The 16,104-nt window shown below is 52.4% G+C and overlaps 1 protein-coding gene across 3 annotated transcripts in view; it reads right to left on the bottom strand.

Moving 5' to 3' along the window:
- Positions 1 to 16,104, bottom strand: part of ACTN1 (actinin alpha 1) — a 93,853-nt gene that overhangs the window by 33,669 nt on the left and 44,080 nt on the right. For all 3 annotated transcript variants that reach the window (XM_036117435.2, XM_036117434.2, XM_036117433.2), the window contains exons 2-3: positions 8,933 to 9,047; positions 4,886 to 5,005 (exon numbers count right to left, since the gene is read on the bottom strand). In XM_036117435.2, the coding sequence (XP_035973328.1) occupies positions 4,886 to 5,005; positions 8,933 to 9,047 (235 nt within the window). The remainder of the gene's footprint in view (positions 1 to 4,885; positions 5,006 to 8,932; positions 9,048 to 16,104) is intronic.

The raw sequence follows: 16,104 nt of genomic DNA on the forward strand, positions 1-16,104 counted from the left end.
GGAGAGGGAGAAGCAGGCTCCCCACTGAGCAGGGAGCCCAAAGCAGGACTCGATCCCAGGACCCTGGGACCATGATCTGAGGGGAGGCAGATGCTTAACTGACTGAGCCACCCGGGGACCCCGAAATTGTTCGACTTTTTGACAGTGAAGTCTCCCTCTAGGAATCTACACCCAGCCGATGATCTGACATACAGAGTTAAGGCTGCTGTACAGAAGAGGGTCATTTATCATGGCCCCAAGTTGGAAAGCGAGAATATACTAAGTACAAGGTGTGATGGAGTTAGATGCCCTGCCCGTCAGCCATCTGCTCAGAACCTCCACGACTTCGACTTCCCACCTGACTCGGAGTCAAAGCCAGCGGCCAGTGAAGCCCTGACAGTCCCCCTCCACCCTCCCCATAGCTCTCTCCTCCCTGGATATCCACGGGACTTGCCCCTTACCTCTCTCCATCTCCACCTCATCTTCTCCTGGAAACTTCCCACTTTACTCCCTGCTTGATCTTTCTCCACCTGACACCTGTGTGTGTGTATTTTCTCTCTCCCCCTTTCCAGAGCATAAGCTCCACGAGGGGAACAATTTTTCCATTTTGCATCACAGCTTAGAGCCCAGCAGAGTGCCTGGCCCAGAGACAGCCCTCCATCAATATTTGTTGAATGAATGAATGAATGAATGAATGAGTACTGGAGGGCTCTACACATGTATGGGTGAATGGGCAGAGGTTACCCAGGTCTGCGGCTGGGAGAACATAACCACACTCAGGCTCCTCCAGGGCAAAACTCAGGTCTGGAACAGAGCGCAGCTATGCTCAGCAATTAACATAGCCACTAAAAATTACATTCATGAGTTTTTAATGACCTGGAGAAATCTTTATAATATGGAAAGTGGAAAAAACAAGTGTGAAATTTCATGGACGGTGTTTCAAATACAGGGGATTTTTTTTAACGTCTAGAAGAGGCTCCGGTGAAAGAGGCCTCCACTCTTGACCTTTCCAAGAGCAGAGGTTGCAGCACTGGCCCCCGCCTCTGCCCCATCCTATAGCCCCCTCTTGTGCCCGTGTGAAGGCCAAATACCTGGCCTCCTGTGGCCTTGAGTTCAGTGTCCTCCCAGCACTAAGGGAGACAAGAGTGGCTTCTTTTGGGGGTCTTGCCTACTGATTCCTCTCTCTCTTCCCCCAGAAACTCACTGAATCGCTCACTGAATTCTCACTCATACCAGATCCTGCAGGAAACAGGAGAGCCAAGTACAGGCAAAAAGAGTGGGATGTGTTGACACGCCATGCCCCACCCCAGCCTCAGGGCCCACTGGCTCCCTGTCCCACCCCCAGAGCAAATCCTTTTCCCAGGCATCTGTATGTCTGGATCAGGGAGGCCCCATCTCACCAGCAGCTTTATGTCATGGGGCTGCCAAGCATGCTGGGTCCAAAAGGAGGGTCCCCAGGCCACAACTGGGCCCTGTGGACAAAACATGAGAATGGACTATAATGTCTGCTGTGGGTACAAGAAGAAGGGGGGGGCATGTTTCTGCCATTCCTGGTCTATAGCCAGCCAAAAAGCATTCACATCCTGCATTTACCCCCTGCCCCCACCCCAGGGATGCAGGCGGTAGAATGAAGACATTCCACATGACAGAAACTAGACCCCTGGGGGTCACCAAGCTCCCAGACCCATACTTTAGCTACTGCACCCACCACCCCCTCCGCCCCAAGGACAGGTGATCAATTATCAAGATCACGCCCAGGCTCCTGGCACCCAAAGCCATCAAGCCCCCCCCCCAACCCGCCCAAAGATCCTAAGATAAAAAATCCTTCCGGGTCCTCTCACCTGGTTAAATCCCAACCACTCACCTAGGTCAAGCCTCAATTCCATGAAGTCTAGACATTCTAAATCAAGTACGGTACAGGAAACCCTAAGGATCTATTCTAATCCCTCCTGGACGTACGGAAATTCCTTGCCTTCAGCCTCAAGCGCACACCTCCAGGGACAGGGCCCATATGCCCCTCCAGAGCAGCCATTCCATTCCCATAGGGCCTCCTGGGCCTGGGTCTGCCCCTCAGGGGTTCACCAGAGTCTAGTCCTGCACCACGTGATAATCCTTTAAAGATCTGGGGTCTTGCCCACGCTGGGCTTGCCCCCCTCAGCCCAGAACGCTCCTCAGCGTAACGGGCAACATCTCTCCCCACCTGGACCCCCACGAGCGCTCACTCCAAGGGATCTGCTCTACTGCCTTTTATGCTATAGTCTACAGCAATAAACTGCACTTCATTACAATAAACAAAACCCATTTGGGGCCTCATCCAGTTTCCTGGCACAGCCGAGCAACCATCCCAGCCTCATCTGAGTGCTCAGTTTGAAACAGGAGAGGTGATTTCAAAGTGGAAGGCTCGGCCTAAAGCACGGACTCCCTAGGGCAGTGAGGAGGTCAGGATTATCTCACTTTAAAGGAGCCTTTCAAAATCTTCAGAGAAGTGAGGCCTGTGTGAGAAAAGCTGGAAATCTGAGGCCAGCTAGGTTGACTTCCCGGAAGGTCAGAGGGGCCGGTGGAGTTTATGCCCGAGATTGTCTCTGCTCCTCGCCCTCTGCCCAGGCAGGCACAGCCAACCTGACCCACCCCTCCGCAGCTGAGGAAAAGCAGACAAGAAAGTCGTCCTCGGCCCCCGCGCGCCATGTCCGCAGCTATGGGAATAGGTTCAGACCTCAGCTCTGGAGCCCAAACTCCCAGGCTCATCCTGGCTCTGCCACATGGAAGGAGTCTGGTCCAGAACCCATGCTCAAGCACACCACAGGCTTCCACCCTAGCAACTTTCTCAGCCTAAGTTGCCTTGATTATAAAATGTGGCTGGTGATACCCACCCTACAGGCCTGCCCACAGGTGGAAGGGGAGAGCCCATGCCAAGCATCCTGTCTAGCCAAAGAGCTAGAACCAATGCTCTTCTTCTCTCCCATCTTCCCCCTTCCTCCTCCCCTTTGGACCTCAGAGTTAAAAAAAAAAAAAAAAAAAATTGTTAGGTAGCTGTTTAATTTTTCTTTCTAAAAATCTGGATTTCTGGCTTCTTTTGAAAAAATGGGAAGATCTAGCCATGCTGGACCTGTATCACCCCCACAGCAACAAATGATTAGTAGGTGCCCCACTTAGAAGGACATGCCTTCCCCAGTTCTCCACAATCCCCACCCATCCCTACTGTCACCCCTGGCCCCCCTTACACATCCTTTACTTCCCTGTCCCAGGGGGCATGTGAGCTTGCACCAGACCAGCTGAGCGCCATCTCCTCTGGTTTCCCAGCCCTGCTTAGTTGAAACGTTTTCTGCCAAGTCTTTAATCTTCCCTAAGAGAGTAAACTACTCTTTTAAGAAGCAGAGAATATGTTTCCACTCACAAAACAAAGTACCCCGCTAGGTGCGAGTCCTTCGAACATTTCCTGAGCACCTGCTGTGTGCGCCACACGGATGTAGAGACTCGGTCTTTGCTTCACAGCTGAAGATGTGCTGGGTGGGACACATGAGGCAGCACCCACAACTGCTCAAGCATGAGCCTGAGCCCCAGGAAGGCAGGGCTTGGCGAAATTTTTCTGCCAAAGGCTGACAGGAAATATTTTCAGCTTTGCAGGCCATACGGTCTCTGTCACAACTCTTCTGCCCATTGTAGCAGGAGAGCAGACACAGAGAATATGTAAACAGACAGGTGTGGCTGGGTTCCAATATTTACGAAAACCCATGTCGGCCGGATTTGACACCGCGGACTGGGGGTTGCCGATACCATGCGAACATTCGCGTTTGACGTAGCAATATAAAATCCCGCAATTTCTGGAAAGAAAGGGGGGCCTGGGGAGGGCTTTAGACTCATCCCACCAGAAAAGAGATGCACTCCTCTGATTTGCTGGAGCGAGTCCCCTGCCCTCTTCAAGAAAAGGCCACGCTCTAGGGGGATTTCTCGGACACAGACCTGGGCTGAGCTCCGGCTTTGCCACTTACTGACATTGGGACCTTCAGCAAGGTACTTCATCTCGTTAGGCATCTGGTTCCTTCTCATCAAATGAGGATAATAACGAGAGCCACCAGAGAGGCTGTGGGAGGGATCCGCGAGATGCCAGCACCAAGGGCTTTGGCATAGTACCTGCCACGGTGCGTTGCTCGGGGATCACAGCTGTGCGCATACGTCAAATGATGAACGAATGGATGGAAACCCTCCCTAGCTTGAGATTTCTGGCACGCACAGCAGGTGCCCAGTGAGCCCCGGCTGAATCCAAGGGGCGCAGTGCTGACAGGGCCTGGCTACAGTGTTCCCTCCCCAAATCCTTTGGGGCCACCACAGTACACACAAAAAACTGCATTGCCTCTCTTAAGCCATTAAGAACAAACGAATAACAATTTATACTGAGCTTTAAAAAATTTTTTTTTCAAGCTAAGGAGAAAGAGTCAAGAAGCTAATCTGCAGAGAAATGCTATTAGGAATATTCCTGAAGGCTTCTGGACATCAGTCTTCCCAGGGCTCCATGGGGCCTCAAGGCAGCCTTCACCCTCCACCCAGCCCGGGTCTGACACTCTGCAGGCAGCAGAATTCTCTGCCCCAGGCAGCAAAGTGCAGGCAGGCCTGTGGGTGAGGGAGGTGGCATTCCACTCTCATGGGATCTCAGGGCACCAGGATTCGGCTGGTGTTAGGGGGGTCAGGAGCAGGGAGCAGGCCCTTGGTTTTCCAGGGGGCAGAGAATGGATGGAAAGTGTAGTTGTTACACGAAGAATCCACAGGTCGACCAGATGGAGGTGCTGGTGGCCCCACTTCCCAATGCACCCAGGGGTGTGGGAACCCGGGAGTCAGGCAGAAAAGGCGAAGAGAACAGGGAGCAGAAAATCAGGTTCCGTAGAGCAGTCAGACGGCAGGCCTCACTCACCTTCAGCTCCGATGGACACGAGCTTGACCCCCTTGCTGGCTATGAAATCCAGGGCCTTGTTGACGTTGGAGATCTTGTGCACCCTCATTTTGCCTCTCTCCGGCTTGGCCAAGCGCTCCCCTGAATGCAGACCAAGGGGGGGGGGGGCAGGGAGGGTCAGATGCTGTTTCCCGGGAGCAGGGCTGCTTTCATGACACCCTTGTCCAGGAGCAGTGAGGGCCACCCTCGCAGGGAACAACAGAGAGAGTCAATCCTGCCTCTTTCCTGCCACTTCTCAGACCTCAACTGCTTGCCTCCACCCAACAGATCTGTAGTAAGCCCCGTATGTCCGGGACCTGGCTGGGTGCTAGGAATACAGGGGTGAACAAAACACTTTCCTGCCTTCGTGCACTTCTGGCCCAGGAGGAGACAGACCTTCAAACAGAGAAACACACAAATATATGCAAATGAACAAACATCAAGAAGGATAAATGCTTAAAAAGAGGATGCAAAGGAGGGCAGGTGGGGGATGAAGGAGTTGTGGGATAGTTAGGAAAGGCCTCCGAGTGGGAGGGCAGCCGGGCCATGACAGCAGGGAGCGATGATCAAGGCAGAAGGAACAGCACATGCAAAGGCTCTGAACCCCTTCTAGTCTATACTGTTTGGCCCAGGAAGATATGTGGGCACTTTAGAATATTCTGAAAAAGTCCCCTAGTGTTTAAACGGAGCTGCCCACGGTGTTCCTCTCTCGCTGGAGAACCGCTGCCTCTTGTGGGTTCTCCTTGGCTCAGCTCCAAGCCAACTCCCCACCCTCAGCCCGCCCCCTCCTCCAACGCAGGTTCCAGGGTCAGAAGCTTCAGGAAAAGAGCTGGTTTTCCAAACACCCCGTTAAGAGCACTTTCAGCTCAGAACAGAGGCACTCGGGGACCTCTTTAAATTAAAACTCATGTGTGCCCATAGCGGGGGGAAGGGCACATAGCTATAGAGTCTCTAAAAGGCCAGGGACACCAAAAGGCTGAGAACTACCATCCTAGAGCCCGAAACTCAGGACCCTTGCACCTGCCACGGTCTCCAGCCCCACCTCGCCACACATCCCCACCCCGCCACACCCAGCACGTAAGCAGCCTCGCCATGACTGCTCAAGGAGCGGGGCTGCCACAATGTGGTAGCAGCACTTCTCCAGGGGGCCTCCCAGCACCACCCTCCCCCGCCACCGGCTTCTTGAGAGCAGACTTCCTGCCACAGATGTGATTAGGCCTGGCAGCTCCCAGGGAAGCACAGCTGGGTTTTTATGATTAAATTAAGACTTTCCACTTGCAGCTCTCCCAAGGCTGTGGCCGCTGCTCAGCCTCCCCAGCTAGGTACCCCACCATCCCCCTGGGCAGACAAAATGCCCCGGGGACTCCCTCCCATAGGATGGATGAGGCAGCACCCCATCCCACCCCCACCCTGAAGGCTCTCCTGCTAAAGCCCCAGCCCTTAGGTCATGCCGAGCCTAGGCTCCCCAGCCAGCGCCCCAGCTGTGCACACTGGCTGGAACAGGACTTCTCCATTGGGACAGGGAAGGCAGTGAGGCCAGCAGTTCTCGCGCTTCTGATGCCCAGCCCCTTTCTCCTGCCTCCTAAGTTTCTAATTTAGGAAGTCTGGGGTGTGCCTGGGACTCTGCATGTGGACAAGCAGTCCTGCGGATTCTGGTGTGGGTGGTCCGGGGACGCTACTCAGAGGACCTCTCGGGGCACTAGCCCCTTCTTTCTGTCCTTCTACTCACCTCACGATGCTCAAGGAGGAAAAGGCAATGTCTCAGTGACTTGATGTCCCCCACCCCAGGGAAAGAGACAAGTCCAGTTCACAGATGTGCAAAGGCCCGCCTGTTCCGTGGGGAAAATGCTGCTAGTTATGCAGAAAAGCCCAGTGCAGGGCATCTGGTCACTCTGATATTTGTTGAGCATCACATACATGCCAAGTGCTATTCTGAGCACTTGGGACACAGAGATGAGACCGTCCCTGCCCCAAGCAGCACAGGGTGGAATGGAGAAAAGCACAAATGGGCCAAAAATGATCATGCCATGGGGAAACGGACACAACAGAGGGATGAATGGGGTGTGACAGGAGCCCAGAGGAGGACAGCCACTCATATGGGGAAAGCCTTCCTAGAAGCAAATTCTGAGCTGAGTTTTAAAGAATGAAAAAGAACAATACCAGGTTTGTGTAAACTAAGAAATGTTGGAAGAGGAGGCAGGGTAGGACATTCTAAAAGGCAGGTAGGGGAAAACAGTACCTAAAAATGGTTCCTAAAAAAAATTAAACATAGAATTATCATATGGTCCAGCAATTCCACCTCTGGGTATTGACCCCAAAGAACCGAAAGCAGAGACTCAAATAAGATACCTGTACACCCATGTTCACCGCAGTGCTAGTCACAATAGCCAAAAGGTAGAAGCAATCCCAATGTGAATCAGAAGATGAATAGGTACACAGAATGCAGTGTGTACGTACAATGGAATGTTAGCCTTAAAAAGGAAGGAGAGTCTGACACGTGGATGAGCCACAGAAGGACATATACTGTCTGATTCCACTAATATGAGGTGCTGAGAACAGTCACACTCACAGAGACTAAGAGAAGGGTGACTGCCCAGGGCTCGAGGGAGAAGGGACCGGGGAACTAGTGTTTAATGGGCATGGGGTCTCAGTGCGGGATGACGGAGAAGTCTGCAGATGGACACTGGTGGGTCTGCACAACAATGGGAGTGTACGAAATACTCAATGAAATTGAAAATGTTCAAAACGCTAGATCTTATGTTCTGTAGTTTATACCGCACACACACAATCCCCCATCCCCACCCTCCGACACACAGATTTCACCTGCAAGAAGATATTTAAAAGTACTGGGGAACAAGTCAGTTGGAGCTTATGCAGAAGCACAGAGAGCAGAGAGCCTGCCCTTGGTGAGGACTGCGTGTCTCTTGGGGTGGCAGAGGGTCTGAGGTCTGATACCTTTTTGGGAAGTTAGTTGAAAACCAAAAAGGTGCCAGCTCACAAAGGATCCTGTGAGCTATGCTACGGAATGTGGGCTGCAGGCTTCGAGCCCTGGGGAGGCACTGAAGGGTTCTGGGCAGGGAACAGCGAGACCATATTTGGGCCGTCAGATGGCCCCTCTGGCTGGCTGTGGTGCGGGGGACGGACTGCGGCAGTGGGGAAGGAGCTGGGAGGGGGTCGAAGGCCTCTGGGGATCATCTAGGTGAGAGCTAACGCAGGCCCATGCTGACACTGCGGCAGCAGAGGTTAAACAGCTAACAGAAGAAGGAAATAGAATGAACAGGACCTGAATGCCAACTTGGAAAGCAAAGCAAAGGAAGAGCTATCTCTGATGCCTACATTAGGTTCAGGAGAACAAGATGGAGATTATAGGAGGAAAGAGGTCAGTCAGGGCCAAGGGTAGTCCGCACAGTCTCGGGCATGCTGAGGGGGCGCTGGGGGACATCTGGGTGGAGACGGGGCCTGAGGGAAAAGGCTGGACTGAGACCAGGTCTGGGACTCACTGGTGTCGAGGTAGAAGGTAAAGTGAAGAGAGTAGCTAAGATACCCAGCATATGAACCAAGGCGAGAATGTTGGAACCACCAACCTCTAAGGCATGGTGGAGGAAAGGTATTCATAAGAAAGCGGAGATCTGCATTCAAGGGGAGCTGTCTCTCCGGATTTCTGGACATCCAAATTCTACCCTGGGGGCCAGATAAGGGAGTGAGATCAGCTGCATATAGGTGGAGAGGTACTAGTGGAGTCAAGGTTTGGAGATGGTCAGCCATGGTTGACCTTGTTTTGCAAATGAGGGTGCTGAGGCAGAAAGGCAGTGGCTTGTCCAAGGACACGTGGACGGTCAGCAGCAAAGCCAGGACCAAACCCAGTCTCCTAGTCTGAATTCACACATGGCACCCCCAACTTCTTTCAAGAGACCCAAAGCTCACCATGAGCAAAGGCAGAGCAGAAGCCGAGCTGTCGGGGCAGCATCCCCAAAGTGGCCGAACCCAGCAGGCAAGCACCTCATCCTCGGCCAGGGTGGCCCACCTCACCTGAGATGACCTCTAGCAGCAGCATGAGCTTCAGTCCGTCCCGGAAGTCCTCCTCGATGTTCTCGATCTGCGTCCCCGCCTTGCGGAGGTGGGAGTTGCACCATGCTGTGAACGTCTGGGCAAAGGAAAGACGAGAAAGCGGTCAAGCTTCCCATGCATCACAAGGTCTCTGAGGCCCCCACGGGGGCCTCAGTGCGTCCCCAGGACCCGCCTGCCTCATGCCCTCTCTGGTTGCTGTGTGGAAGGCATGGGTGGGCACCGTGGGATGGACCCTCCTTTAATGCCTCCCCACCTGCAGCTGGGAGGGCCAGCAATTTACCTTTTAGGTTATAAGGCTTAGTTTCCATCATCACAGGTACAAGGCAGAATACCCCAGAGGTGACACAGTAAGCCTTAATTAATCAGGGCAAATGAGCTGATTAAATCTTTGTCCACTTGGCAGCCAGTTAAGGAAAGAATTAGTAAGTCTTGTTGGGCTCAGAGTTCAGAGGCGCGGTTTCAGGACAAGGAGACAAAGGTGAGGACCCCAATGTGCGTGTGCGTGCATGCGTGTGTCTGGCGTCGGGGTGTGAGGCACCTCAAGCTGCAAATGTGTGAGGAAGAATTCCAGAAGGGAATCTGAGGAGACTAAATGAAAGACCATCTATACTGTGATTTTCTAGTCTGTGGGGGGGAGAGCAGCAAGCCCAAAGCGGCCCCTGGATCAACCGAGCAGTCCTGCGCCGACAGCACCAGCTCCAGGCTTGCACAAGGAACAGGCTGACCCGACGAGCAGAAACAGAAGCGCGTGCTTCCACTTCCCAGGCCCGCCTAAAATTGGGGCAGGGGTCTCTCCCCAGCTGTCACATTCCATGGGAAACAGAAAGAAGAGCTCTCTAGCTTCAGATGCAACCTACTTCTTGGCAACTCCAGAATTCTCTGCCTCAAATGGCACCCTCAACGACACGGGGGCTCAGGCGCCCATGTCCAGCCCCCCACAGCAGCTCCAGTCAGCTGCCCTCCCACCCGCCCTGCAAAGTTGCAATGGTGAGCGGTGTGTTGCTCAACCCATAACAGCCACACCAGAACCACCCCTCCTCCTAAGAAAGGTCACCAGACTCATGACCCCCTTCCCCCACCACTTCCTCTTGCCCTGGGGAACAAAGGGAAGTGGCAATGAACAGGCTGAAGGGAGGAATGTCACCCCAGTGATCATTAGGGGAAAAGAAACGGCTGCTTAGGTAAGCAAGAGTTGAAGAGCCTGTGAGCAAGAAGAAGGGATGGTGTCAGTCCAGGCAGGTGGGGAGGAGGAGGCAGCATTATGACACCCCCAAGTCCGGGCCTCATCTTTAAATCATGCCTCACGAGGTGACTTCTCTCTCCCTACAAACACTGATCCACTCTGCAGGCCAGTCTGCTCCCATGACAGAGAAGAGGCTTGTGGATGCTATCCAAAAGCTTTGGGAAGACTGGCACACAGATGAGGGTGGGCAGGGGATATATTCTGATCCTTAGCCTGGGATGTCCTCCATGTCACGTGTGGCTAGCTCACACTCATCTTCCAAGATCAGGCCAAGTTATCACTTCCTCCCAGAAGCCTTCCTGACAACCCACCGCCACATCTGGGTTGGGGGCACAGAGCCCAAAGCTCGCGCCCACACCATCGTTGCCCATATCCCAGTGCACGGTCCTTGCCTGGCCACTTGTCGGAATGGGAGCTCCTGAGGGTGTGGACTCAATGCTCTGCCTAGAGTCCCAGACCAGAGTCAGGGACACAGCAGTGACCCAAGAGTAAAAACCCCTGCCCTGTGCAGTGGACATTCTAGGGGATGACAACTGGGTGAAGGAGCCAGTGAGGAGCTCATGCAAAGGCCGGGGGGCGGGGGTTTCTGGAAGACCCAACCACACCTGTGGATGATGCTGGATGGTATCAGGGCAGGGGGCTGATGGGCCAAAGAGTGCCCTCAGGGACCCTCTGGAAGTGTAAAACAGCTCAGAGGAGGCCTGTTTACCCGGTGCCCTGCCTCTAGTGTTGGCACCACAACCCGGCAGGGGACCAGACGGTACTGAGCCTCTTTTTGCATTTTGTTAAAACTTTTTTTGTTGTAAAACATATCAGAGAATTTTTTCATCTTGAAGAGAATTTATCTTGTGGTTCCGTATTCTCTCCCAGCTGTGACCTGTCCACATACTCCTGCCCCGGGTGTCATCACACTGTACATAATGTGGGGGGAGGGCAGCTTTTTCTCATTTACCACCATCTGGAATTTCCACCGCACCTTGCTCTCATCTCCCTTCCAGGCCCTCACTCAGCCCTTGCCTGGGGTTTTCTACAGACTCGAGGGGAAGTGGATTCCCCCCAGCAGGGGACAGTCCAGGTCCAATGTGGCCAGGGTCCTGGTAAGAATCACCCACACTGGCACAGCTGGGGGCTGTGAAATCTGTTTATTGCTCAGTTGTGAAGAGGGGTTGCAGATGAGAGGAAGAAGAGACTGGTTTTGAAAAAAAAATACTGCTTTTGCAAGAGGAAAATGCTGTTGAAAGCAGGCCAGCCCCATTTCCTGGGGAAGCCAGGCTCAGAGCCCTAGGAGACAGAAATGCACCTGTGTTTGCTCATGGCTCCCACACAAAGCCCTAGTTCTGAGGCCTCCGGGGCTGCATGGCCCTGGGAGACCCTCAGTCTCCCTTCCCGGGCCTCACAGGTAACTGCCTTGAAGGGGCGTCTGAGCACCTCCCAAATGAGGAAAGTTCCACCAATAAGCAGCACCTCTCATGCAGCTCAGGCCGAGGTAGGGAACGGTGGGGGTCACTCGGTGACTGAGACCATGCATGTCAGGGTGTACCACATCTGAGTTCAACTCTTTTCCAGCTGTGTGATTTTGAGATTACCCTCCCTAAACTTTAGTTCCCTGACCAGTAAAAGCGAGATAGTGACAGCACTTTATAAAGTCAGGAGGATTAACTAGAAAACACTTATAAAGTGCCTGTCACTTAGCGCACCACCGGTGGTAAGAAGAGAAAAAGCAGCTCCCCCTGAAACCTCCCAGTGGATTCACCTGCTCTGTGCCCCCAGCCTGCGGCCTCCTCCCTGCCCACAGCCACCAAACTCTGTCACCCTGAAAGTGCTGCCCTGACTTCCCAAGATGACGCCTGGTGTGTGTGAGAACTCTGATGTGTTGCGGGAAAGGACTAACATTGTGGTGTGGGGTGCAGAAAGCCTGTGACTTGGACAGTGGCCTTGTGGATCCTCACCAGAGAAGAAATCAACGGGGCAAAGGAGTGGGGAGGACAATGTGGGCTTCCAGGCACACCACACAGCCATATTCTCTCCTCCAACGTATAACCCCACCTGTTGTGTCTGAGTCTGAAGGTTCACGGTTCCCTGGCCAGGGCAGCCCTCCAGGAGCTCCTTAGTAAAGGACTTATTAAACTGGATTCAAAGCACAGAGCTCAAGTAATTTCCACCAGACACACAAAGGGTGGAGATGTCCCCGTTAATGGTGAAGATGCGCCAACAGACCTTGGTCTTGACGCTCACGCTCCAACATTATGACAGAGGAGGACACTTGCCCCTTAGCAGTGCCCCAGGGGTCCGGCAAGGAGGAAACGCCAACAACCACAAGTGATGCCCATGGCTAGAGACCCCAGGGCCCCATGGCCTCCAGCCCAGACACCCCAGCGTGGTGAGCAGTACTACCCCAGCAGGGCTATGGTCCAGCCTCACTCAAATGAAGGGCAGGGGCCATTTTACTGCCTTAGTTCCAACCCCGCCTCACCCTATAGGACCTTCCCGTTGCTCCAAGAGGCCCATCACTGGGTCCTTCTTCAGCTCACAGTCTAAAGAGACAGAAGCTGCTGATGGGGGGGTGCCTGGGTGGCAGTTAAGCGTCTGCTTTCAGCTCAGGTCATGATCCCAGGTCCTGGATGGGGATGGAGCTCCCCATCATGCTCCCTGCTCAGAGGGGGTCTGCTTCTCCCTCTCCCTCTCTCTTTGCTCATGTTCTCTCTCTCTCTAATAAATAAATAAAATCTTCAAAAAAAAAAAAAAAGAAAGAAAGGAAAGAAGCTGCTGATGGGCCTTTGGTGGATGCACTCTGCTGTAGAAATGGACTCAGAGATGCAGGGAGGTCCCAGGAAACGTGCTTGGGGCCCCATGCTGGAAGTGCTCACAAGTTCCCTTTCCCATTTCACCCTCCTCCAGCTGCAACCTCTGAGGGTGCTGGCAGAGAACCCGCACCCCTGTTCAACCTCGCTCTGACCCTGAATTATCTACCCATATCCAATCTGCATATCTAACCCTATCTAATGAACAGCACTGAAAGTCAGGGCTGCGAATAGGCCTGGCCAGGCCCCAAGTTGGGGGCGAGAGGACAGACAGACACATCACAGCAGGGGAGACAGGTGAGGAGGGTGCTTGAGCCCAGGTGAGTCCCGTGGAGCTGGCCATGGAGAAGCACCTTTGTCTGCCTTCTCTATGGGTCTCACAGTCCTGCTGTCACAGAGAATCCTCTAATACCTTTCCACTATATCTTTAACAAGTATATATTTCCCTTAAAACGTGTTGAGAAAGCAAATGGCTTTTGAGAACATGCTGTCCCCCACTCCCAGCTCAGATGCACTAGAATGTGACTCTAGTCACACGGGCCTCTTTGAGCCTCCGTTTTCAAATCTGTAAAATGGGGATGGATGATAGCATCTACCAGGCAGAACTGTGACGAAAATTAAGTAAGATAAAATTAGACAATAGAAAATTAGAAAAAAGATAATATTAACCTTAATATTGCTAACTTATGTTAATAATGATAATGTATTACTAATATATGTTTGAACTACAGTAAATGTGTAAGAAATAGTCACAATCACCATCATTATTGTCTATATTTTAGGTTCCAAAAGAATATCTGTATAATCACATTCAGCTGGGATCTGGGGTACAGAGGATCACCCCATAAGCATGAGTCAGAGGCTGAGCCTTTAAAGTCAGGTGGTGTTCATACCCTTCATCTTGGTGGGAGAAGGGAGTGTTCAAACATGAGATGCTGAAACACAGGAAGGTCAGGACACTTGCTCAGGATCACTCTAGAGAGCAAGCATCCGAGAGACTGGAAGGATTCACTCTAAAGAAGACGATGCAAACTCCAGGTCTAACCACTTCTGGTCAGGTGGTAACTGTGGGCAGGCGACTCAACATGGCTCTGCTCAAGGCACTCATCTGTGGAGTGGGGGTAATATGATGAGGGTAATAACAGCACAGGTCGGAGGATTCCGCAAGATGATCCATTTAAAACACTGAAAAGAGCCTGGGACCGAGTGGCTGCCCAATAATTACCTATTATTACTGCTACCACAATAATTAGAAGCACAATTATTACAAGTTCTTGCTGCTCAACACATATCATCGAAGAATGTTAGAGCTGGAAGCGATGCTAACAGCACCCAAGTCAAAGCCTCACTTTACAACGGAGGACACACGATCAGAGAAGGCAAGTGGCTCTTCCAGGGCCACAAAGTTGGGTATGTTCACAACCCAGCCTCCTGACTCCCTGTTCCACCAGGACACTGTGGATTTCAGGTGCAAGTATGGGTGGGCTGAATCTTACGGAGTATCGTTGCAAATGGGTCACTGTGAAATGATACCACCAACCAGATGGAATCTGGGTGACTCGGGTCAGCGGTGGCACAGAGTCTGAGCTGATGGAGCATCAGCAGAGCTAGCATGGGCTGGGCAGCCTCTGTGGGGGCAGCGTGGTGGAGAGAGGCGACAGGAGCAGAGCCAGGTGGTTACCAAGACATGGGAGAGCATTTTGGATAGTGAGCAGATCAGAAACATTTCGTCGTGGGGAACTCTGAGAACTGGGACTCTTTGACCAGAGAGGACAGAAGAGAGGACTCAGCGGCTCACCTCAAAGATTTGAAAGACCCTCCCGTGGATGAGCAAAAAGCTTTTTGGGTGCAGCCCCGGGCAGGACAAGGCAGGAAGCAAAGTGAGAAATATAGATTCTAGAACAAGACTGACCCGGATCCAGTCCCAGCTCTGCCCCTGAGCGATCTTGGGCAAGTGACTTCACTTCTCCTACCCTGGATCTCCACATCTGTAAAATGGGTATAAGAATAGAACCCACCTCAAAGGATGGTGAGGATCAATGCAGCAAATACATGGCAACTGCTAAGCACAATCACCCACGCATAAAGTTCAAAGAATGGTGGCTACATTATTAGGACGGAGGACAGGAAGGTGCCGGGAAGGCTAGAGTTCGGTGTCGTCACAGACCACATGTCGAATGTACAGTGTGCTACCTGCCAACAGCATGTGCTTGGTGAGGGCGCTGGGAAGGGATCCACACACCCCTGGGGACTGAGCAAAATAACTTCCCTTATGATGCTAATTCGCTGAGAGACCAAGGCAGTCCTTGAAAATGTTACTTTAGAGACGTGTTTAAAGAGATCAGTTACCAAGAGTCACACTTAAACGTGTGAGCAGGGCTTCTCGACCTCCATACTATTGATACTTGGAGCTGGTTTCTTGTCAGGGGTTGGGGGGCCTGTCCTACGCATCACAGGATGTTCAGCAGCATCCCTGGGCCCTGCCATGAGATGCCACTAACATCTCCCCATTCCAAGTGGTGACAACCAGACATCACCCTCAGTCAAGAACCTAGAGGAGACAAACATATGCCCTAAATAATAGCAATATTTGCAGCTAACATCTACCAAGCACATACTATGTACTAGACCCTCTTCCCAGTGTTTTACCCCCTTTAACTCGTATATCTTCACAACACCACTCTAAAGCAGGTGCTATTATTCTTCCTCATTTTACCGATGAGGAAACGAAGCGTCAAAGAGGTTTAATAAATGAGCAGAAGGGGCAAGTGTAAGGCAAGTAGGACTGGGGCACCTGGCTGGCTCAGTTGGTAGAGCGAGTGACTCTTGATCTCGTGGTTGTGAGTTGGAGCCCTACGTTGGGTGTAGAGATTACTTAGAAATAAAATATTAAAAAAAAAAAAAAAAGACTCCTAGGGTCTCTGGCTCCACAGTGGGAAAACATGAAATCTTTCTAAGTCTCCTCACCAAAAAAGTGGCGCATACAAGAACAGGAACGTACAATGTGTTGACACCAGTACTGAGCACCCAACAGTGCTTAGCACGGGCACCCCTCCTACCACCACAGCGGACGCCGGCCATCCAGGGAG

Source organism: Halichoerus grypus, chromosome 8, assembly GCF_964656455.1.
Source record: "Halichoerus grypus chromosome 8, mHalGry1.hap1.1, whole genome shotgun sequence".
NCBI classification, from domain to species: domain Eukaryota; kingdom Metazoa; phylum Chordata; class Mammalia; order Carnivora; family Phocidae; genus Halichoerus; species Halichoerus grypus.